The 26,997-nt window shown below is 34.4% G+C and overlaps 2 protein-coding genes across 2 annotated transcripts in view; both read left to right on the top strand.

The window, feature by feature from the left end:
• The window catches only part of LOC106142705 (uncharacterized), a 62,443-nt gene that overhangs the window by 2,223 nt on the left and 33,223 nt on the right, over positions 1–26,997 (top strand). The window lies entirely within an intron of this gene.
• LOC106143270 (uncharacterized) lies at positions 2,279–10,664 on the top strand. Its single transcript, XM_013345317.2, has 2 exons — positions 2,279–2,931; positions 8,235–10,664. Exons 1-2 carry the CDS (start codon positions 2,903–2,905, stop codon positions 10,120–10,122), a joined length of 1,917 nt encoding a protein of 638 aa, XP_013200771.1. The 5' UTR covers positions 2,279–2,902; the 3' UTR covers positions 10,123–10,664.

The following is a 26,997-nucleotide window of genomic DNA, read 5'->3' as shown; positions in this document are numbered from 1 at the left end:
GCCTGCCATCGTAAATAAGTAATTAAATTGCTAAGAATTGTGTTGTACCTTGTATTGTTAAGGAGGTGATTTATTATCATAACGTTATTGATTTAAAAAGTACTGGTATAACGTAAAATTTTGATCTAAGAAGTTTTTCTTTTTATTGATTTTATTTTCACAATTTTTCGCTTAGTAAATAATGATTCATATAATATGCATAGTCTCTAATTTTCTGTGCAATAAAGAAAAACATACACACATATAGTCACGCCTATATCCCTTGCGGTGTAGACAGAGCCAAAAGTCTTAAAAAGACTTAGCCACAAAAATGTGAACCCAGATATTATAACTTCTTACTTATCCCATTCGGGTTCTACTGTTGCGGTGAATGGTCAATTGTAATGTAGTGCGTTCATTTCCCGTGAAGAAAACATCATTTACACATTTAGTCGCTCTGGTGGTTCTGTGAAATTCTTGCATCTCCATTTTATCTTAAGACTTAGACATCTCATTATGAGGACGACATTGAAAGTTTTTAAAACTGGCCATTAATAATAATTTGATTAAAAAGAAATGCCTTAGTTCAAATTTCGAGAATAGAACTCTTGCCAATGCTATTGTTTTACGACTTGGCGGCAATTTTAAAATTGTTAATTTTCAGTCATTAGCATTTTCGTGAAATAATTTGGTAACGGAGCTTATATATCTGGTTTGCTTTTAGCCAGACTTCTGACAGCTAGAGTTCTGAGCACATACGTATGCACAGACATGGCGTATAAATACCATTACTAAGAATATATTTTTTAATTTAAATTATTTTGCTTTGGCTTATATACATATGTTTATTATACTTATGTATTCAATATACGAAATTTAAATTTAAGTTTAATATTCGGAATAACGAGGCAGAAATATTATAATGGTCGTTGTTTTTGCATCAACATAAAAAATTCAACCCCTACACTTTTCCATCAACAGTATTAAATTACAATAAAATACTTACAAGTAGTAGACGCACTCAGAATTAGCGCAATGATTTATAAAGTAATTATATGTATATACACGATGGTTATATATTTTTCGCACGTGGTAGATTATTAAAAATATAATATATTTTTTTATTTGGTAGCCGAAATTAATACTGTTTATTAAAAAATAAATAGTCTTTAGTCCTTTCAAATGTGATGCATTGTTGGTGTAAATCATTAAATCACATACAATATCATTTATACATTGACCAGTTTATCTAGAGCCTTAAATCTAAATGCAACGGAAAAAATAAAAGAGTTATTTTGGTTCTAGCAAAGAAAAGTTTCCAGTGAAATTATTTCCCTTTTTGGGCGACATCTTAACTGACAATAAACAAAATAACGGAATTGAACCATCTAACACGACAGCTTCGTGGGTGGCTACACAAATACACCTTAGTTCTCACGTGCCACATATTTCAGACTGCTAATATAGAAAGTACACCTATCTGAGACACATTTAATATGAGTCTGTCACGTAGAGTAATTTTCAGTTGCCTTTTTATTAGTGTTTTTATTGCCATGGTTAAGTGGTTTGAAGCCCTTCTTTCAGTCCATTTAATTCATCAGTCATCTTTATCAATGTATACGCTATACCCTACTGTAAACTAACATTTACGAGTATAAAGTCATTTGTTGTGTGTTTATTAATTTCTTGTTGTTTTCTTTAAGTAATAAGTGTATACAATACTCGTGCCACTTACATTACTTATTCAAATTAGCAATTTATTTATTTTGTTAAATCTTCCCTGCACACCCTGACGTTACAATTTAAAAAATCCATCTAAATATGCACATACATCACACCTTTTCCTGCTTTCTTGCTTGTAAGGACGCTCCAGCAACTACTATTTTATAATTTTCTTAAAAAATAAAAAATATTTTATTTTTTTATCCACATCCTTTACTCTCTCCGTGCAAGTTCGTTGGTTTTATTTAAATTCTATTATCAAATTACACAAAGCACGAAAAAGTAACCACTTTTAAGCGATCACATAATAATTATGCTTAAGATTACGATATGATATCCAAGACAATTACATCTCGTTACATAATCCGCTGGCAGCCCTTGTCATGATACTCCATCATACTGGTATAGCCAACGAGGCTAATAATAGGCGATCGCCTATCCCAGTTCCTGGCATAGACATACATTGCAATAGACAATACAAATGTACGTACAGTCCCGGACTGAACATCTTGGAATTCGGTATTTAGGTTGATGTTAAATTATAAAATTTAAAATAAGAATACACAGGGTTCTGTTACGATAGCATTTACCCCTAAATGTTATAAAATAATATCGCTGACGCATATTCACTGCATCAGCGACCTAGTTATTACTACACATTTGTTTTAGCATGATTTGATTGAGTCAGTCCGTTCTCGACATTCTTTCCATATACAATTTCATAATTTAATTTCTATTCTTTGTATTTTGTTCTCAAAATAAACAGTTTAATTATAAATTTCTTTTTTTAAAAAGAGACATTTTTCGGACCCCGTAACAGTGGTGTCAGAAGTGGGATTGCTAGCGTGGAGCTCCCGGGAAATCCTGTTCAAAGGTTATAATCTTGTCTCTATCGACTCTTTCGGCTCTATCGATATATGCTCCGCTAGCAATCCATCGCGGGTGTTCCAAAATATTTGCTACGCATCTTTCGGACTCCGTGGCATAATTGGCGTGGCGTAATTAAAATACTGAAGAACGAAGACTACACGGTCTTATCGTCTCCAGTTTGGACAGTCCTGTATCCTGTTGCGACAGTAAGCCTTACTTAACTAAGTGAGCCTGCCAATAGACACACTATTCGTCAAGCGAGCTACCTTCAGCGCGTTCCCGAAGAGTGGTGATACGTGATCCTCATCGTCGTGACCTCAACAAGTTCCTGATGAAATCGTGTGTCCTGATAGCGGCATTGTGAGTAAAATTATTTTTTTTTGTTATTGCCAATAATATTTTTTTTTCTTTTTTTTCCTGTGTTTTTGTTTTCCTTTATATTTAACAATGTCTACTAAGTCTGAAGGAAACTCTGGCTGCATTTCCGAATTCCCAATCCAAGTATTATGTAACTTTATTAATTCTTATAAAGGCGAACGTGAAACACTCACTGCCTTTTTGACTAACTGTCAAAATGCGTTACAGTTAGCCAGTAACCCTCAGAAGGATTTGCTTTTAAAATATATAATTTCTAAGTTAGAAGGCAAAGCTCAGATCGCTTGCTCTAACAAAATATTTGAAAATTTTGATGAATTAAAAGGCTTTCTAAGACAAAATTTTGGCGAACGTAAACATTACAATCATTTACTCTTAGAGCTACAGTCTTGTAAACAACAACCTAATGAGACTGTTGCCCAATATGCGTTGCGTATCGAAAGTTGCCTCACGAGCTTGCAGTCAGAGATACACAACTCTGAAAGTTTGAAAAAAGAGATAGCTGGTCGCATTGCTATGACCGAAGACCTTGCTATGTACACTTTCACTTTAGGGCTTCAACCTGCCCTTAGTAACATTGTCAGGTGTCGTAATCCTAAAAATCTAAATTTAGCAATTAACCTAGCTATTGAAGAGGAAAAAATTTTGAACTTAAATAAATCATTTTCCAGTCATAGTAATATCCGTAATAAAACATGTAGATATTGCAACAAATCAGGTCACTCGGAATCGGAATGTTATACCAAAGCGAAACGTGATGCGCCTCGCGCTCAAGTTTCTCAAATTCCGGCACACGCTACAAATAATAACTTTCCGTCTACATCGAAATTTAATTCCACACCTATTGTGTGTAGATATTGTAAACACTTTGGCCACGATATTTCTCAATGTCGTAAAAGACAGTATAATAACTCTAGACAAAATAATTTTCGTCCAAATACTACATATCAGCAAAATTTCATTGATAACCGAGTAGAAATATCGGAGCCACAGTGCCATGAAGAAGTTGAAAATAACGATAATTTAAACTAAATCCTCGGTTTGCGTATTCATGCCGGCGTAAATCGGAAAAAGTAGGCATGTATCATACAAAATTAAATACTACTTCAAACTCAAAATCCGCTGTATCTAATCTATCGTTATCTTCTACTTCGGCAATTAAGCCCATTGGTAACGATCATCATAAAAGGTCGTCGCTGTTTTCTATTTCACACAGATGTGCCATTGGCAGTGACAATAACTCTTCGAAATCCTCTGAATCTAATACTAATTCCATCTCTAAGCCCACTGTATCTAATTCTATGTCCAAATCCTCTGTATCCACTGAATCTAACATTAATTATATGTCTAAGTCCCCTGTATCTACTAAATCTAATATAAATTATATTTCTAAACCTATTACAAGCTTTCCTATTTCCAAACAAAATGATCTTAATACTAACCCTCTCTCTACGACCCCTGAAAATTTATTTGACGAATTTTTAAATATCCCAGAAGACTGTCCAATGGTCTACGATATATCCCAGATCAACAAAACATTTCTCCCTTATATAGAAGTCTATACGTCTCATTCCGATAAACCTCTTAATCTTCTCGTAGACTCAGGTAGTTCAATATGCATGGTTAAAGAAACTAGTTTATCCAACCTTTCTAACATCGAACCTAGTGTAGTTAAGTTTAAAGGCATCAATGATATAAGTTCTCATTCCGAGACGAAAGGAAAAATTATGTTATCTCTGAAATTAAATGCTAATGTATCTTTCCCATTTTATTTCCATGTAGTTAACAATGTAAATCTTACTTATGATGGCATAATCGGCTCAAACTTCTTGTCATCTAACGGAGCAACCATATCATATAAGGAATCTAAATTATATTTCTCCTCCGAACCCGAATTGAATTTTAAACTCAAGACCACTGAACCTATTTACGTTATTCCTCCACGAACCGAAATGCTGGTCGAATGTTTTGTCACTAACCCTGAGTTAGAACAAGGTTTAATCCTTACTTCATTAATTAAAGAATATCCTAATTTATATTTCTCTAAATGTCTTACTAAGGTAAAACCAAATGGTAAAGTCACACTATCCGTTCTAAATACATCAGAAAATAAAGTAATACTTAGACCCGTTAAATTTACCTTAGAACCCGTTTCTTATATATTAGAGTGTCCTAAACAAGGAGTTGCAAAAGATATAGAGTTCGTAAACCACACAACTGAAATTCTTTCTGGTTTAGAACGAGAAAAATTAGTTCAGTCCGCGCTTCGTTGCGAACACATGAACGAAGAGGAAGAAAAATCTTTACGTAATCTTTGTTCCGAATTCCATGATATTTTTTATCTCGAAGGAGATCGTTTGTCTTTTGCAAAAACAATTCAACACGAAATCCGTACCACCACCGAAAGTCCCATCCATGTAAAAAGTTACCGTTTCCCTGAATGCCATAAAGAGGAAGTAAGCCGTCAGATTAAGAACATGTTAGATCAGGATATAATCTCACCCTCTGTTTCCCCGTGGTCTGCCCCTATTTGGGTAGTACCAAAAAAACAAGACGCCTCAGGAAAACCGAAGTGGCGCATTGTTATTGATTACCGTAAACTCAATGAAATTACTATAGGAGATGCTTACCCCATTCCAAATATAACCGACATCCTAGACCAGTTGGGTCATAGTAAATACTTCACAACCCTCGACTTAGCTTCTTCCTTTCATCAGGTCAGGATGCATAAATCTGATGCTGAGAAAACTGCTTTTAGTGTTCCGGGCGTTTCCGGTCAACCAGGACATTACCAATTTAACAGAATGCCCTTTGGGCTTCGTAACGCCCCTTCTACCTTTCAGAGGTTAATGAACGTCATACTTTCAGGATTACAAGGAATTCACTGTTTCACTTATATGGATGATATTGTAATTTTTAGCCATGACCTTGAATCTCACATCCAAAAATTAAAGCTCGTTTTCTCTAAATTACGAGAACACAACTTAAAACTTCAACCCGATAAGAGTGAATTTCTCAGAAAAGAAGTTCAATACCTAGGCCATATCATTTCTGATAAAGGAGTGAAACCCGATCCCAAGAAAGTTGAATGCGTTCAAAAATTTCCAATTCCCAAAAGTCCCCGTGATATTAAGTCTTTCCTAGGCCTAGTCGGTTATTATCGTAGATTCATCGAAAATTTCTCACATATCACTAAGCCCTTAACAAACCTTCTAAAAAAGGATGTTAAGTTCATCTGGCTATCCAAACAACAAAATGCATTCGATATTCTTAAAAACAAAATAACTACTGCACCGATTCTTCAATATCCAGACTTTACTAAGCCCTTCATACTTACCACTGATGCCTCTAATTACGCTGTTTCAGCCATCTTATCGCAAGGAGAAATTAATAAAGATCTCCCTATCGCTTTTGCTTCCCGAACTCTTAATAAAGCTGAAGGAAATTATTCGACAACTGAAAAAGAATGCCTTGCCATATTGTTTGGTACTAAAGTCTTCCGCCCATACCTCTACGGTCACAAATTCCAAATAGTAACAGACCACAGACCCTTGCAGTGGCTGTTTAATTGCAAAGATCCAAGTTCTAAGCTTGTCCGTTGGCGCCTTAAACTAGAGGAATATGATTACGAAATCATATACAAAAAAGGCAAGATGAACTGTAACGCCGACTCTCTTTCCCGCAACCCTGTCCTTGCTGTTGATCCCGAAATTCCCTCCGTATCACCTGAAACTTATGAAAAATACTTACAAATTAGTCAACAATCCAACACTATTTACGATACAATAATAGAAGAACATAACGAATCCTTACTCAAAACCAAATGTAAAATGATAACTTACCCCTCTGCCATTGATTTAGACGATTCCATTCCATACTGCTCTGAAATCATAGAACTATCTAAAAATGATGATGTAACCGACATACGCGACGTAGAACGCGAATTATACACTTTTTACAGTACCAAAAACGACAAACATGTGTATACCCATTTATTTTTACGAGTACATCATTATGATGAAATATCATATAAAAACATATTTAATATGCTCAGAGACTACAGAGATATGATAACCACCTGGTACTCTGAAGAAAAAGAATTTGCAATCTCAGATTTTAATGACCCATTTAATAAAATTTCCTTTCTTAAAATTTATAATATGCTATCTTTCCTATTCCATAACACAGGTGTCAAAATACACGTATATCACAATAACATATCTTTTCCCACACCTGTCGAAGTACCAAAAATACTCAAGGACCATCATGATTCTCCCTCCGCCGGACACCCCGGCATAACACGTATGTATGACCAACTTAAAACAATATACTGGTGGAAAAACATGCGCCAAGACATAGAAAACTATGTGAAAGCCTGCAAGTCATGTCAAATAAACAAACCATTGCGACAAACTAACAAAGCCCCTATGATTATTACCTCTACCGCTAATAAACCTTTAGAAAAAATATTTCTTGACGTAGTAGGACCACTACCTGAAACTACTTTCGACAAATACAAATTTATCTTAACATTCCAAGATGACTTAACCAAATATTCCCAGGCTTATCCCATGTTGACTTGCTCTGCCCAAGAAACCGCTCAACGGTTAGTTCATTTTATTTCTCACCTTGGCATTCCTAGAATTATTGTCACTGACCAAGGAACAAATTTCTGTTCCGATGTACTAAAACAATTAGAACGTCTTTTTGGCATAAAACATATATTCGCAGCCGCACACCATCCCCAAACTTGCGGGGCACTTGAACGAAGCCATTCGACCTTAAAAGAATACCTTAGATCGTATATTGAAGAAAATTCCCATACCTGGGACTTATACTTAAATACTGCAATGTTAGCTTATAACTCCAATGTCCATTCCACAACGGGCTACCCTCCACTTGAACTCTTATTGGGTTTTAAACCGTATATACCTCAATCCATAGATCGGCTCGAAAACAGTACATACACTGACTATATTCGAGCATTAAACCACAGGCTCTATTACAGCCGTCAAAAGGCTATAACAAATATTCAAAATTCAAAAGAAAGGTCGAAACGATATTACGATTCCCACTCTAAACCAATAACATATAGTGCGGGTGATATGGTTTACATAAGATGTCACCATAAACAAAATAAAGCTCTCTCACCCGTGTGGAAAGGCCCTTATAAAATAATAAAAATAAACGGTAATCACACCGTCACTGTAGTTATAAATAGAAGACACGTTCGTTATCATTATGATGAAATAAAACCCGCCTCCTAGTGTATGTCTCATTGTCCACAGATTTGCCGCGACAGTGAACGGGAGCACGTATATAACGCAGATAACCAGCAGTCCAGGAATTTATTTCGATCAATCTCTAGATGTTAAGTTTATCCACGATAGTTGGAATGTTGTAACGTACATCGACTTGTCTCATATTCAACCTCATTTAGATAACGTGGAATACCTATTTGAAAGAATTTCTAAATATTGTGTCTCTTCTCAGTCATCATCGAAAATCCAATCAGACTGTACTAACTCTCTTAATTCTCTAGAGTCCCAACATGCTAACAACGTAAAAAAGTTTTCTTCAATATCTTATTTAGTACAAGTGCAACAAACAAAACGTTCTAAACGCGGATTAGTTGATTTAGGAGGCTCGATATTAAAAACTTTCTTCGGAACATTAGATGCTAGTGACGCAATTATATACACCGACGCAATAAATCAAGTACAGTCGAGCGAAAAACAGTTAGCACATCTTATGCAAGATAATATCCACGTCATAAAATCAACAGTATCTACATTCAATAGTACAATGTCAAAAATAAAAGAAAACGAGAGTCGACTAAACCATAACTTAAACATCATAGAAAAAGCCTTTGAAACTCTCACAAATTCAAACGATAAATTAGAAATGAAATCTCAATTATCTCTGCTACTTCATTCACTAGAAGGTATAATAATGTCTCTATCTTTCGATATCGATGACCTGAATAACGCAATATTATTTAGTAAAATGAATATTTTGCACCCGACTGTACTCAGTCCACAGCGACTTTATGAAGAACTTGAGCTATATAAAAACAATATACCTAAACATTCCGAGTTGCCAGTATCTTTGACTCTGCAAAACGTTCATGAGCTAATTAATGTATCTGATATCATATGTTATCTCCATGATAATAAGTTAATTATTGTAGTAAAAGTTCCTCTCGTTTTGCCTCAAACATATAATTTATTTCATTCCATCCCTTTACCTACCCCCTATAACAGCCAGACTCCTGATACTTATGTTCTAATTGCACCTAATAAACCATATTTGGCAATAACTGTAGATAGATTATTTTACTCACAATTTGATGATGTTAAAGAGTGTAAAGTGATACAAAACCAGTGTTACGTATGTGCGTTAAAAAACGTTTACTCGTCTATAGCCAACCCAGTGTGTGAGACAGTACTGTTAACCGACGTAGTTCAAAAGTTACCCAAATCGTGCCAAACAAAACTCTTACACGGCTCTATAGACTTCTTCCAGAAGATAACTAACGACAGGTGGATCTTCGTGCAATCAGAACCGGGTAAAGGACATATAACGTGTGAAAAGCCTTATTCTAACGTAGACGAAATCTTGTTCGGAACTGGTATTTTACATCTACCCAAAACATGTCAAGCTTTTTATAAAACTTTATCTTTTAGTGCTACTGATACATTAACCTCTAACATATCTATTTCTATATCTAGTTATAATATTGTCAATGACGACTGTTGCGTCTCTAATAAGATAAACACTTCTATTTCTAAGCTACCGTTTGTAAAACTTAATGAAGTAAATAACCTTGATTCTCTGCTACAAGCTAGTTTACATCTAAATGAATTTGAGAAAGAACTGAATAAAGTCCAACAACCCACTCATTTAGAAAAGTATAGCACTCATTATATCTCACTGATTTATGTAATTACAACTATAATATTGTTATACCTATTATATAAAAGTAGAAAATACATATGTTCTCAAAGCTCGGGCTGTTGCATTAATATTTATAACCAATGTCATAATAAGAAAACCAAGAGAAGTGTTAAGTCAATAAAAGATATTTCACCTAGACCTGAGTATACCTCAGACTCATCAGATAAAGAATCTGTGAGATCTTTACCAATACCTACAAAAAGGAATATCTTAGATTAAGTAAATAAAAAAAATACTTACTGATAACACTTCAATTATAGTTACTACTGATTTATTATATTACTTACTTAATAACTTTTATCGAATTTCTTATGCAAATTCTAATCTTAGACTTCATTAAGAGTGTATTAAAACTCATCCTATACTTTATCCTATATATATATATAAAAAAAAGCTTATATAAAGTTATAAACCTTATTATTAAATTAATTGTAATGTAATATTAAATACTTAGAATAAATATACTTAAGTAGACTTAAGTCTGTATTTTGAAAGAATGTCATGAGCCTCTAATTGTAATCTCTCATCCCTTCAGGTGATGTTCGATCTTAACGGGGGGGGTGTTACGATAGCATTTACCCCTAAATGTTATAAAATAATATCGCTGACGCATATTCACTGCATCAGCGACCTAGTTATTACTACACATTTGTTTTAGCATGATTTGATTGAGTCAGTCCGTTCTCGACATTCTTTCCATATACAATTTCATAATTTAATTTCTATTCTTTGTATTTTGTTCTCAAAATAAACAGTTTAATTATAAATTTCTTTTTTTAAAAAGAGACATTTTTCGGACCCCGTAACAGTTCCTTTTCGATTTACTACGTATTACATCTTTCCACTTGGCAACTAGTGAGGATAATTAACCTTGATCCAATATAGGTTAGGTTCCCCTGCAAGATTGTGGAGGTCAGACGGAAGTCGTTACGTGTATAAACTTGACTTAATCCAGGATTAAAGGCGCACTTCAGCGCCTCTCCAGAGAGGTGAGAATGTAACCGGGATAAACGCTAGAAGCGTGACACTGGTGTTAATCTATTTCGATTTATGTCAATGGCGTTAGGCAGTAGCAGGTTTTTGCCGTTTCCGCCTTAGCAATTAGATGTTTTTATGCATCCAGTGCATGTATCAGCAGTTAAAATTACTATCAATTTCACAAATGGATGTTGACTTTGATTCACATTGATTCATAATAATAGCGCCACCTGCTTTTAATATTTTTTTTAATCATATAAAGTTATAGACATTACCATGCATAAATTTGTTTATGTATCCTTTAGCTTTTGCTATAAAGGTATTGTTATCTAAGTTTGGGGGTTGCTGAGGTCTGAGCAGATCCGTGGCTAATTTGCGTCTAAAACAAGTATTGTCGTTGCATTACACAAGTATGTAAAACAAATAATCAAATTTTATCGTCTTACTATTTCAAACCGTAACAGAATTTTCGATAACCAAACAAACCGTGACCGCGAGGAAAATAATGAGACGCAAGCGCTGGTAACGAATTAAAAAAAAATCAACTAATTGCTTTAATATTTTGTTTTATGCATATTCCCACTACAAATTTGGTGTTTTTAACCGACTTTAGAAAAGGAGGATACTCTCAATTTGACGATAATATTATAAAAAATAAAACCATAGCCTTTGCCACAAAATTTCTATACCTATCTTAAAAATATATTATTTCCAGTTATTAACTTACTAGTTCTTCCTGTGCTTTGTGAAAAGATTCTAAGCATAAGATTAGAGTTTATAGGAATACATTTACAATCAACCGCATATTAAATTACCTATATGGAACTTTATAATGCAGTAATAGAGGCGAATTTGCAGTAAATTTGAGTATGGATTGGCTGTACGTATGGTTACAATATAAGGCTATTTTTAGACGCTCGTTAATTTAAAACTATGTGAGAAATAGTTGCAATACTTTAATAATTTTATCTTTGCATTGCAACTGTTTTCATACGAATATCTTATCATTATCACTAACGGGGTAGACAGGGCCAACAATCTCGAAAATACTCTTAAGGAGAGTCCATACTCTGTACTCTCATTCAGCAGAACGTGCTGTTGAATGAATTGGAATTGCAACAATTTATTAGAAAGTCTTATTATATTTAAGATTTATATTTTCGAGTGGCTAATTAAATGAAGACAAGTATGTATTATACTTAATCTCTTTCGGCACGAAACTAAAAAAAAACCGTTAAGTGTAAATCGGCCTTTACACAAATGTTTGATGAGCTTGTGCGGCCGATTCTGCGAAAGATGCCAACATCTGGATGTGCGATAGTTACACACGGGTGACAAAGTGACTTGAGACAAAACAAGAATATGAAGCCAAAAATAAATTACTGTGCAAATATAGCATTTACTCACTGGCTGTGTGGTATAGGAATTTGAAAAGCGTGTATTTCTTTTTATTACTTTTCAATGCAGGGCCTTTGAACCCCCTATAAAATTTGTAATATCTATCCCTGTCCCTATTAAGTACCTTTACATACACAAAATCACGCCTCTTTCTCGGAGGGGTAGGTAGAGATATATTATATATTTTTCAACTTGCCACTTAACTTCCATCTTAACTCTCTTCATGCAAGACCTTTCGCCTGACCTATATTAATCATAATCATAATAAGACTGTATAGAATAGCCAAGTTACAATTCAGCATAATTAATTTTATGTTCATCTTAAGTTTAACGTAGGCTAAAGCTACTCTCAAAGCTAACTTAAAGAAAAAACTCTATTTTTCCATCATTTACCAAATGCCAGGCACTTCATTGCCACGCATCACACGACATCACTAAATTGAGCGCGAAATTCTCACACTAAACATATCGGTATTTTATACTATGTTTGCATACTTAATGTACTGAATTAGCATAGTGTATAGACGGTTCAAAAGGTGGTTTACCTCAATAAGTAGGTTTTATAGCTTCACAGACTTTATGGCTTTCTTAATGGCTTTACATTCAGTAATTCTAATTTCAAATAAGTTAGTAGTTTAAAACTAATTCCGACGCGGTGCATTCTGCACTAGTGTAGCATTTTTTATTTCTAAAATCTTTAAATTTCGCTGTGGAATTGAATTTAAAATTAAGTTACCTATTTCTTATATCCTTTCTGGAAGTTACAGTTACCAAAAAGATTTATATAGATATTATTTTTGGTAACTAAACGAACAGAATAGTAGGTGTACACAGTTTACACCGGGACCAGACCAGAGAAATGTTAAGAAGCACTAACGCAGAATGTTTACATATCCGCGCCAGAGAAGAAATGTTTTAAAAGTGGACAAAAAAATAGATACCGTTTTCACCAAACACGAAGATCATTAACAAGGCTAAATACGAATGATGGTAATGCAAATTACTGTAATTATGTAGGAATTGGAATCCAAAATATTCACATGGAAGCACGAAGATCATCCGCCTTCTGTCGGGGATCAGACTCACGATAGGTATCATGATAGAATTCGTGCGGACATCATCACACAAACATGACAAGAAATTGAAATATTACGACACGGAACGATGGGTCGGACTTTCCATAGTTTCCAAAGACTAAGATATCTTTTTTTTTTTATTTCTTCGTTGTGGTAATCAAACTTCTTCGTGAGTTTGTTTTTGCCAGTCTCTGTGGTTGTGCGTGTTTTAATTTTATTAATTTACCGAACACAATATTCATATGGAACATAAAATTATTCCACAAAACTGTTTACACAGTTTGACTTCATTCTTTTTGGGACAAATCAAAAGTCACTAAATCTGTTATTATAACACTGTCCAATTGTCCAATACTCATGTTTTCCCACATAAATATTCATTCTGAAAAATCATTACAGCACAAGCAACATGACCTTCGGATTCCCGACAAAACGTTCACTAAATCTCTTTCTTAAATACTCTAGCCTTTGTTCCAGGGGTAGGCAGAGACTACACCTTTCCACTTGCCACTATCCTTATATATTTACTTCGTTAGTGTTCATTCACGTTCATCCCCATCTATGGGTCGGATAGTTTTATCGAATTAACAATAATTAATAATAAAATTCAAAGCGGACAGACCACAAAGTGAAATTATCACCAATTTCACTCAAACAAACTTTCACACTAATATAAGTGGGATTTCCTTCCGACTCAACTGAAACAATATAAGTCTTTCAATCAAAACTTTCTCATAAAGCATGCTATTATGGAATTAGGTCAGCGACGAATTCCGACGTCGACAATGTAGCTATTAGCTGTGTTTCCCTGGTTCTCTCGGTTATCTATGTAATGATGCACTTACCCGCAGATATTGGTTATCTAAATGATGCATCTAACGGCTCAATGGCAGGCATCACATCTAGATTTTATATCTTACGGAAAAAAAACCGTTGGTGACTTTACATTTTTTTAATGATTAGATAATTTAGTTTTCTAAGAGCTGAAAGAATTGGACGCAGGGACAACATATTTTATCATTAACTTAATCAAACATGAAAATAAAACATTCTGTGCAATTCCGGGTTTATATCCATTCTAACCTGTCGTAGCAAGTACAAACTTATTAATCCGTAGTGCGTTTTCGTTCAACTGTTCATGTATTTATTTTGTCGTTCACTTATAAAAAAACCCTCCTCCTTTTTTGAAGTCAGTCTCGGAATTAATATTTTCCATTCTTAATTAGAGACAATAAGATACATCTATCTCATCAATCCCTTGGCGTTAGTCTATAGCATCCTATCTTCGGCTGAATGTACTGGTTTTATCATGATGATATCCCTTCACCATAATAACTACAAACAAACTAGTTAAATAGTAACTACACTCAGAAAAAAAATTTGGCGGAATTTGAACCTTGGAACACTTACACAGTTAAAATATAACTCTTAGATATATATAGCGCTAAAAATAAACAGAAGGCTTTCAAAACTGCGAAGCCCCAGATAAAAGATAATTCCTTCATAATATTAGACAATTTCGCATAATTTACCTAAGATAAGAATATTCCAGCTATAAGCTGTGCTTCAATCTCCTTAGTAATATTGTATTAGGTCTGCGAAATTCAGATACATTGAAATGTATCTGAATGCCTGAACTCTCGGTCGGAGTTCTAAACTATTGTTTGCGAGTGAACTAAAATAGAGCTTCTCAAAGTTGGGCGTTTGTTGCCAATTAGATAAAGACTAATTGTTCCAAGAGGGATAATATAATGGTATGCAGTCACGCCCTTGCGGCTAATAATGGGAAATTTGCTGAGTAATACAGAAGGAGTTGCTTGTTGACTTCTAATGTATAAAATTTTCGTGTCAAAATGTTCCGTACTTCTCCGAAACTTATGATTTTTGACCGATTCTTATGATATTTTGTGAGCATATGGAGTAGGTCTGAGAATTGCCAACACCTCTTTTTCATGCCTACAAAATGCAAAAGAACGTTTGCCGCGAGCTAGTGTTATTATATTTATTTAAGGGCAATATTTTAGTTTTAGGTTGAGAATTTTTTGTTAGTATCCCTATATTACAGCTGAACGTGTCTTTTCAGTGATTATAATGTAGTAGTAGTATGAATGTCACTCTTTGTGTTTATATCACCTAAGATGATCACTTAATTCATGAAAAGTGCCTATCGACATTTTCTAAATAAAAAAATTATGAGATAAATACGGAAGTCTGTAAAATGAGCAAGAAAACATTCAGCGTTTGCTAAGAAGCGATGCCAGATATTTTTTTTGTAAAAAACAATTTTGATATAATACTCGTATGTGCTTCTCCTTATCCGAAGCTCATTACTCTCATTACATTACTCATTCAAATGTCAAATTAAGTGAGTAATGGACAAACACTTGAAAAGCCGCATTTTCCCAGCCAGCGGCATACGCGTGGGAGTCCCGCCTCCCGTATGGGACAATAGTCTATCAATATTTTTTGACCTACTCTTGGTATTACACCGTGAAGGGTTATCGATCATGAGAAGTTTGGCTAGGCCCAGATTGATGAGCGAGGTGTCTGTCTGTCTGCAGTAAATTCTCTCTTACGAAATGTTCTTGTGGTTGCTTGGAATAAACTGCATAATACCATAAGCTCGCCTTTTGTAAATTACCTTAATATAAGCGCAGGATAAATCTATTATTATAATTTTATGTGCAAAGATTATTCTATCTCTATTTATTCTCTCTGGAATTTATTAACCCTCCAACACGCGCATAGACTAAAGTAAGCTTGTGGAAAACGAAACTTCCGTTCCCCGTAATTTTGGGAAATCCTTTCTTAGTGCATTCTTTATCATATCTTTATGGGGTACCTTCATGCCTAATTTTAAATTTTAGACTCAGCAGCTACAGGCTATGCGTTGATAAGTTATTCAATCAGTCTATGTCTTCTTTTATATATTTTAGATTGGAAGGCTAACTGTTGCAAACGTAGGTTATATGGAGGACGGTCTTAGTAGGACGGAGGTATAAAAATGCGTGACAATAGCTCCGTACGATTAAAAGAATTACTCTTGAACGATAAAAACAGCTGTATGCCTTCCAATCTCTTAAAAATCGCAAGACTTACAATATTAGAGGAAACTTAAGTAAATGTTCAATACATCTTTATTGAATTCCAAGCTGGGCTCGAGCAAGCCAATAAAATAACCGGTCTCAGTACGAGGGGAGCCATGCTTGGACTCGTTGTATAAAAATTGCGTGACGTCTGACGAAAATGACAGGGCCAGAGATGCTTCGCATGTCGATAGTGACATTTCAATCCGTTTAATTGATTGTAATTTGGTTTATTTTTATACTACAGGAAGTTCGAATATAGAACAAGATTTAGTAATATTATTTTTATTGAAATATTTTAGTGGTATCTTTTTTTAATCATAAATATTAGATTGCACTATTTGCCCTTTGATGGCTCAAGCTAGAAGCCCGTTTCGGAAATAAATATGTTTAGCAAATAAGAAAAGACTGCGCACTCCTTACGTGCTATGAAAAACGGTAGGTTTACGTTACCTGATTACGCTAAAAAAAAACAGACTTAAGAAGTATCTCAGCAAGCCAAACACAATTCAACGTGATGATGGTTGCATTAAAATCAGCCAGGCATAATCGTTTCAGAACAACATTTTTATCAAATTTTTGGTTGGAACATTCAAAACAGACAGTTACTTTTGCAATTGCAAAACCAGGTAACCCGCCACAGTATTTTTTTTACAAATTAACAAAATATTTATGCAATTTCTTTAGATGTTAAGTTTTAAGTGCTAGAAAACAAAAAAAACACACAAACAGTGTCACAGGAAATCAGACTTTACGATGTAAAAATGTACGGTCGAATTGAGAAACCTACTCCTTTTTTTGAAATTGTTTAAAAAGTAGTTGTTACTGACACCATTGTCTTGCAAGAACTCGTACCTCTCACGACCATACTTGTCACATCCGAGGCCAAAATTAGCACGACAGGTCAATCATATGTTTGCCCACTGGTTTCCACGGAAACAACCGTCGCAGAATTCTTAAGACGTAACTGTATGACGACTTGTTAAGGAAGACATATGTATGCTTTTTGTAGTTAAAGTATTGAGGCTAATTGAAATGTTGCTTATTGTGAAGCTCTGTCTACTGCACGAGACATGACGAGTCGAGACACTTCATGAAATGAGGTTCCTAATATAAAATTTTGTTTTTTTTTAAATTTAAGGATAAAAATATAAGCACTGATTATATCATATATGATCGAAGGTTGTGTGATAAAGAAGACAAAAGGGCAAACCTGCTTATGTAAAAAACAGGGGCATAATCATTATTTATATGTATGTATAGATGCCATACTATTTTATCTTTCTAATCTTTATTGTTTATTGACTAAGGGGTAGGCTTATAAACTTGGGATTCTTCTTCTAGGCGATGGGCTAGCAACCTGTCACTATTTGAATCTCAATTCTATCTTAAAGCCAAATAGCTGAATGTGGCATATCAGTCTTTACAAGACTGTTAGCTCTGTCTACCCCGCAAGGCATATAGACGTGATTATATGTATGTATGTATGTTTATTGTTTATAAAGAATTTTACACTTACACATTATGTTTCAATTGATCGGCTTAGCTCGTGTTATGTCAGTGGTCGAAATTATCATTGTCGTATATCAATCATCAGGACATGTATAATTATTACGGTATATTTCTTGGTCCTTCAATCAGTATTTGTTTGACACAAGACTGCAAAATGTCCATTAAGATTATCACCAAATGCGTGGACTGGACAGTTTTTTTTAACCACCTTCAAAATAAAGGCGGTTCTCTGTTCGGCCTGTATGTATGTATATATGTTTATCTGCAATTATCTCGCATTTCGCGGAACCGATTTTGATGCGGTTTTCAGGAAAGTGTTTGTTATACTTAGGAGAAGGTTTAAGAAATTTTACTGACTTAAAAAAAGGGAGGATATCTATTGTAGGCCGTTCTCTTTTTACGGAAGTTCCGTGAATGTGACATACCTAATATCATTCAAATAGGATTGACAAGCCTTTAAAGTTCAACGTTAAAACAAGTTTATTAAAGACTCAGTAACTTTGGTCAAGCAATTTGTTATTATAAAAACAACGTACCTAGGTAGGTTCCTATCGATCTTCGCATTTTACCTCGATTATGACTCAGCTTTAGCAAAGTTAATAAAGTTTACCTCTGCTAACGGTTTAAAAACAAACAACAAGACCTTTACGAGTCGAACAGACAATAAATTTTCAATTAAATTACAAGACATAACGAGTGATAAAAAGCATGATCGTTCAGGGCCAATCAATGCTCACCCGACAGCGACCGGTCCAGGTTCGAGTCCCGGTAACGGTTCATAACCGATATGCGACCAGCAAAAACTAGAATGTCCTTTGATATCACAGATTTATGAAAGGGCCACTTTCTAACCGCCTTTCCATTTCATATCATTGGACCAGTTGGCTCAGTTTGGTGGAATTGCCACGTATTAGTTAGTGCAGTGGTTATCTCAATTACTTGGTGACACGAAGGAGATAAGAAATTAAATTTCTGATTGCAATTGTTGGTTGGTAGGTAATCTTGTGGAAAGCGAAAATGGACTAGATCGATATACAAGTAATGTTAGGCAATCAATTTAAAAGTTCACATGCAGAGACTGTACAATCTATAAATTAAATTTTAGTTTGTAGTCATCTTTTTTCTTTCTTTTTATAAGTAGTTTTAGTTTTAAATTAATTAGTTTGTAAGTATCTTTTTTCTTTCTTTTTATAAGTAGTTTTAGCTTTAGTTTTAATTTGATTTAATTATAATGTCTATGGTTGTATTAAATGACATGCTAAATAACATATTGAAATCAAAAACAGAAATGAAATGAAAAAAAGTACATTATTTGAATATTTAAATGAGTAGCCAACAGGAAAACTGTCGAACTATTATAGTTATTTTGGGCATAATTGAAGCCCTCAAGGATGAATAATTCTCCCCGTTATTTTTTTCACTTTTTCCATTATTTCTTTGCTACTTATAGTTGCAGCGTGATGTTATATAGCTTGAAGCCTTGCTCGATAAATGGTCTATTCGACGCAAAAAGAATTTTTCAATTCGGACCAGTAAGTATTTCCTGAGATTAGCGCGTTCAAACAAAAAAACTGTTCAGCTTTATAATATTAGTATAGATTTTGATTGTTGTTTTATCGCCTTGGTTATTATTGTTAAAAATTTTCATTAAGTTGATCACCATCCCATTCACATATGCGTAACACTAGGTTAATGTAAAATAAACTCGATAAAAAATGGAACTTTCTCGATGTTTCCATGACGAAGAAGTACCCGTGCGAAGTCATGCGTCGCCGGATTATAATAAATCCCAACTTTCTTTGCTCCTCTCCGGTATTTTAACCGTAAAATATGGATCATTACAGAGATTTCACGGCACAATCTAGGACAGTAAATAAACAAAAGAATTTCGACTGTTTGCTTTAACTTTTATTTTGCGGAATTTGTCAATTTATCCGCTCACTTTGAAACATTCTTGGTATTACTAATTGAATTTAGTAATTAAGTTTTATATTCTGGAATACTTACCTAGTACGAGTATTTATAATTGTGAACAGAAACTTTTTTTATCGTATTTCTTCTTGTTGTTGCGATAATTTTTACTAGATTATTGTAAAATAATTTATTCATGTACTTTATTGACCTCTACTCGTAAGAATTCTCGTGTACTATAGAAAATAGCATACGTTCAATATAAAAGGATATTTACATAAGGATCACTATGACGCACTAGTTTGATGCAAATTAAGGACTTGTTCATACATACATATAATCACGTTACATACATACATACATATAATACCTTGCAGGGTAGACAAAACCTACAGTCTTGTAAAGACTGAAAGGCCGCGTTCAGCTCTATAGTTCAATGATGGTATAGTGGATGATATAGTTGAATCGACATTCAAATAAAGACAGATTGCTAGCCAATCGCCTACAAGACGAATCCCAAGTTTGTTATCCTTACCCTTAGTCGCCTTTCACAACATTCATGGGAAAATTATGGAGTGGTCCTATTCTAAAGTGTCACGAACCACACGGCAAGGACTTGTTCTATACGTAAAAAAAGATTCCTACCGTGTCCCGTGTGAACGAACTTAGGTTCCCCATGATTCACCCAGTTAATTGGTGGTTAACTTTATAGTCGTGTGCAAACCACACGAGTCAATGAGTCAGATAACAGATATGCAGTTATTTGACGCGGGATATTGCTTTTAGAATGTGCCGGCTACTTTCCTTCCCTAACCTATTCGGACGAGTCAGTCAAGGAATAGACACATTCTTTTCTAAAAAGTCCATTGGCAACAATACGCGTATGACTTAACAACTGTTTAAGTCGCCTTTTACCTTATGTGAACGGTATTTTGTCCTATTATACTTACTCTTATTTCTTACTACGCTTCTGATTTGCTATGTAAATTAGTATAGCTAGATTGATGTCATTACCTTGTAGCGGGAGCGATTTTTCGGACTCGAACGCCACAAAGCTAAGATCTTCCGTCAGGCTAGGTGTTATGTCTTGAGATCCGACTATGTTGTGTCAGAGGTATGCTCCAATCCATGAAATCTTTGCTTGCGCGATTTAGGCTCTTCGCTGTTATTGGCTGATGCTGCGCGTAATTGCGTAATTGGATATTGTGACTTGTGGTGTAGAGATATCTCCACAACATAAACCATATTAAAAGGAGGACGATAAAAGTTACCAATAAATCTACACAAAATTTGGTCACCCTTATTACTTAGCAACACAACTAGAAACGCAGTCAAATCTGTGAACGAGTACATATTCAAGTCCCAATTAAATTAAAACAGATCTCAAGACCCCGGTCGGCGACTCGTGACGTCGCATGCGCATTCTAAGTAGAAAAACAAAGTTGAGTGACCACACAAGAAGGGCGTAGGCGAGGGTGCAAACAAACCATTCGGAACTAGTTCATGTTGAAAGTGTAGCTATTGATGGGGGTCATTCGGTGCTTTGAACATTACTTTTACATGCAAACATATAATCACGTATTTATCCCTTGCGGGGCAGACAGAGCCTGAGAGAAAGGCAACGTTCAGCTGAAAGGTCAAAACTTAAGTTATATTCGTTCTGTGCCTTTCACAAATTCGAGACATAAAGTCAACACGTTATTTTTATATCTGTTAAGGCGCCAATTAAAACATTCTTTGTCAGTCCGAGAAGTAATTTTATAGCGCGGAGACACATTTATATTATCTTTAATTAAAATCGTGAAATTGGACATTTTATTTAATTAATTACACATTTTTAATGCATTTTCTTTCAGTTTTATTTATTACCACTGGCTTATGCGTTGATAGATCAATCACCTTTGACAAATACTTTCTACATACGTACTTGTAAAGTAGAAAATTAAATATTATTTCGTATGTAATTTTTAATTACCGACGTCCAAAACATGTTTTCATGATCTACCAACTTATAATAGATTATCTAGAGGTCATCCCTTTTTTTTGAGATGTGTGTGTGATTCAGCTGAACTTTCAGTATTTTCAAGACTGTTGTCACTGTCTACCCCGCAAGTGATATATACCTATAACCCGTGACTATATGTATGTATGTGTGTATGCTTACTAAAGCAGTTAACCGTCTGCGTTACGTAGAGACGGCCACTTACCCGGCAAATTACTAAAGCTGCCATGAATTCCCCTTTGAACCTAGCTAATTTTTGAGTGCTGTAAATTTACATCAGTATAATTTAAACGAATTACTTTTTTTCTGTCAATGATAATGTAAAACAGGTGCAGATTGTAACATGATAACGTAGTGTGCGTCGTATATTCCTTAATATACCTACTTGGTTTATAAATTAAAATTGTTCGGTTACATGCATTAAAAATACATATAATCACGTTTATATCGCTTACGGGGTAGACAAAAAAGGCCAATTAAATTAGTGACAGGTTGTTAGCCCATCGCTTAAAAGAAAAATCCCAAGTTTATAAGCCTATCCCTTAATTGCCTTTTACGACATCAATGGGAAAAAGATAGAGTAATCCTTTTTTTCTATTGGTTCCGGGAATCACACGGCACATGGATTATTGAATTATTAATAGTACTAACGCAGTTATATACTCTTACATATAGAAATGAATAAGTAAGTAGTTAGTTTTAGCGACACCTCAGTTGAATTTGTATCGCTAATCGAGATGAGACTTCCATTCTTCGGTTAATATTGTCACGATTGAGTTGCCAAATGGAAAGCTGTTGTATTGACTTCTGATACTGCTTTCCACATCGATTTATTTACTTTGGTTTATTTTGCGTAGCACCTGCTTACAGAGTTAAGAGGAACGGTCTCAATTAATAGGAAAAAATATTTATTATTTGACTCTTCCTGTTAAACTAAAATACTGTTTTAAGTTTTTACCTATAGGCATATTAAAAACAATTTGTTATTTAAAATAGACATATAAAATAATAACAAAAACGTGAGTTTTGTCTGAGCGTAAAGTAAAAGTGTAATAAAACATAAGAAACAAACAGACTGAACCTCTTAGGTACCAGTATCGATTACATTTTATGAATAAATCAGCATGTAATTCAATAATATGTAGTATGAAGATTAGTTCAAATTGGCTATGCATCTCAATAGTTGTAGATGTTATCTTGGTATCCACTGAAACGATTATTCTTAATGAAACCGAAACTAGTTCATCTAGCTGTAATAAATCGTATGCACATTGCGATTGCCTGCGCCTGCGTCGCAATCGAGTTTCTGAACGGATTACGATAAAACAGATTAATATCGGACGTTTATATTAAAGACTGATAAAGGCGCTAGCAAATTATGATAAACTAGATCTTGCCCCAGGATTGACTCCCTTGAGAATTTCTAGAAACCTACACAGTCTACACAGTTACACTGTTTATTAGTAAAATATTGTGTTACTCAACTTAAAAACTACTGAGATTTTATTTATTAAGTTAGAAATTGTGTCTTTGGACAAAGTAGTCACAGAATCTGCTCGTAATATGGGGCGACGTAAATTGTTTATTTATGAATGAAAATCTTTTAAAATAACAACAAAAAATATGGGACTTGGTTAATAAACTTATGAAACTGTGATAGGTTAAAAGAACTGTTTTACTTTTAATGTCACTTCTCTTAATTTTCAAATACATATTAAGACATTGATGCTATCTATACTAATATTATAAAGCTGAAGAGTTTGTTTTGTTTGTTTGTTTGTTTGTTTGTTTGTTTAAACGCGCTAATCTCAGAAACTACTGAACCGATTTGAATAATTCTTTCACTGTTAGATAGTCTATTTATCGAGGAAGGCTATAGGCATTTTATCCCGGATTTCCTACGGGAAACGTCAACAATGCAGGTGAAAGTTGAATGAGTCGGCCATCTGCGAGCTTTCCACGCGAACGCTGCGCAAACCAACAAAGATATAGTAAAAAAATGTACTAAAGATGTGAAGTACTCATTTTTTGCCACAAAAAAGTCCGCGAGAGCATATATCTATCTCTTAAGGTTTACTTACAATAACCACTTTTATGTTCAATTTTTAAGATTATTTTTTCATTATAAACATAAGTTACTTTGAAACCAATTTTCTTTAATTTAGTATTAATCCTTATCCAAATAAATATGTTTATTACTTTCGGCTTTTCATGTAGACTAAAATTGCCATTTACAGTATATAAATCAGACGAATAGGTTTTGAGATATAGTCGTTATAAGCAATTTGCAGCGAAACATTTAATACGGCGAACCAGCGTTCTTTCTAATACGCGTGACCGCCTGACCGAGAAATAAATATGATGCCCAAAATAACTATTCCACGCGGACGAAGTCGCGGGCACAGCTAGTAACAGCTATAGCATTATGATTGCAATCTCTTTTTGTCTATTTGTGAATTTTATGTAAGTGTAAATTTATATCGTTGTTATATTGTCCAAAAATACACCTTTATAGGAATAAACTTTAACCCTTCAGTCTGGTGTCAGATCTACGAAAATAACTCTCGACATATCTCCAGAACAATACGCATCCATAAAATATCGTTATCCGAGCAGCCATCAACTTCACTCAGGGTTGCCAATTGAATTTAACAAGGTTTCCCTTACTTTGCGTAAGAAGCATTACACATTGAGAATTTATTATTGACTAGACTACGTCTAGTAATATAAATCTGGGTATTCAGTTTGTAAATATTAGTATTAGTAAGTACCTAGTATCGTTGAGTTAGTGTGATGACTGATCCAAGTCTCCAAAAAAATTGTGTAGAATATTTTTTTCTTATATTGTTTGTGTGTTATTTTATTACAATTTAATTTTTTTCGTTAATATTGACAACCCTATTTGGTTGCTAGCGTCTCGAGTCCATATTGTTTGTAATATTTTCGCAGACGCATCAATTCTCCATCTTTTGTGTTTAATTTCCTACACAAAATGCTTTCAAATTTATGGATTCTGTTTAGCAAAGGTGGTGTGTGTTTCCATTAGTTTACGTTTCGTTTTCTTTATAATTTATTCGTTGTCGTATCTCGTAATCCATAGTGCTTCTAAGATATAATTAAACTAAGTACATCAGCAAGAGAAATGTGCAGGGAACATAGTTAAAGTGACCAGTATGTAGTTAAAGGTATAGTCACTGCCTGTCCCACCGATTAAACGGCATTCTACTTAATATTATAAATGCGAAAGTTTGTATCGAAATTTAACATACCAACAAATGTATATAACGTCTTCACCTCTTGCGGGAATAACAGGGCTAAAAGTCTCTTTAGTTATAGACAAACCCAAACATTTTATTAACAAACTATTATCTCTCGAAATAGTGTAAGTATTAGCATTTATCTTTAGTTAAATATGTGAAAGGATATTTATGCACACGTCATACCGCTCCAAACTTCATCTCTCCTCTCATGGGTCTACTGGAAGAGATTGCTTTTCAAATAAGTAACACCTTTGTACTAGAATCACTGTAATAAATGCTCCAGTATATAATTTTGTATACATAAATAAATAAATATATCGCGTCTTTACCTCAATATAAAAAAAATAAAAAATTCGTACGATGTAGACAGTCTGTTGTAATTTTATAATTAGATATATCCATTAAAGCATAAGTTGATTTACTTACTCATGCTTCTGTTAGTCGTGATGAATCGTTAGGCTTTTAGAAGATTACAGTAATTACGATTGTAATACGATACGAATCGGTTTTTGTGCCGTATGGTCGGGAGGCGGCGAGAGTGAAACCGGTCGTGCCCGAGGCGGTACTAATTTGTATTGCTTTGTAATAACAAATAGTCGAAATTGTGCCATTTATGTGATGGTTTTGTTTGTCGACCGTGAATTTTTAAACTAGCGAAGAGAAGTAGAGTGCAGTGGGAATGTATCAGATTGAAAAAGATATACCTTCTGCTATTTGTTTTTGGTTGGTATAGTGGACTCAGGAGTTACATCTCAGTCTCATACCTAATTATCGATTAAATAAAACACAATTTTCATTATGCATAAAAAATATGCACAGCAGTTTTGTTAGATGTGTTCGGCTTGGTTCAACTTAAAAACTGGTATACAAAAATCTCTCTCCCTCCTTTCTAAGAGGACAATACAGGGGTCAGTATTTTAAGACGGACAAAGTCGCGGGGTTACAGCTAGTGACGTTATAAGAACCGTTGGCTTTACAGGTTTACATGACTCACGGAGTTCACGAAGATTTTTTAGGAATCAGTTTTATTGTTCGGTCAACAATGGGAATGAGCTAGATCTGAATCAAAAGTTATCGTGGTCTAGATGTGACACGAGTCGCTCAGTGACCTGCCCCTCTGGCCAGATGTCAATCGACAATAGCCATAGATGAATTTATCACTAGATGGAGTGATACCATAGAATCAACGCTTAAAAAATAAGGCAATAATTTTATTCTAGCTGCTACGCTGTATCTAGTGAAATAAGAATCTAAGTACGCTGGCCGTAATATTGAAACTCTTACGCGTGTTTGACACTTGGCTAATTGGGCTGACCTATCAACTCTTGTGATGAAAAACATCGTAAGGAATCCTGCCAATTGATGAAAACCTAACTTAACGCAACATGATCTAAAGCCAAGACCATGTTAAGACTCCACACATTATAATCTACAGGTACAGTCAACAGCGTATCAACCTACCCAATTTCACTACAAATGCGCCTTCATTACCGCTTCATAGAGTTCCATGCTCAGTAACTTGATATGCGGTTGACTGTACCATGAGTTTGACTAGAAAAACCAAAGAAAAATAAATTGTAGTGATTTGTATGGAAGTCTGCAAAGCGTCACATGTCTGCAAAACTAATCTTTTGTTTTTCTCACCATTGTCTTACTAAATCGTTTCCGTTGCGACAACCTAATCATGGGTAAATAATCGGAAATTTTCCTTAAATCATGACTGGCAAAATTTGACCAATTTGTTGTGACTTTTGCAAATTTTGGAACGGGAACCTCTAAGACTGTACTGATAATTCAATTCAAGTAATTTTGACTGTCTGTCGAACATAATACCTGTGTAAGTATACTAAAATTCTTTGATAGAAACTTAG

The sequence above is a fragment of the Amyelois transitella genome, chromosome 12, assembly GCF_032362555.1.
Source record: "Amyelois transitella isolate CPQ chromosome 12, ilAmyTran1.1, whole genome shotgun sequence".
NCBI lineage: Eukaryota > Metazoa > Arthropoda > Insecta > Lepidoptera > Pyralidae > Amyelois > Amyelois transitella.
This window is presented reverse-complemented; position numbering and strand designations above follow the sequence as displayed.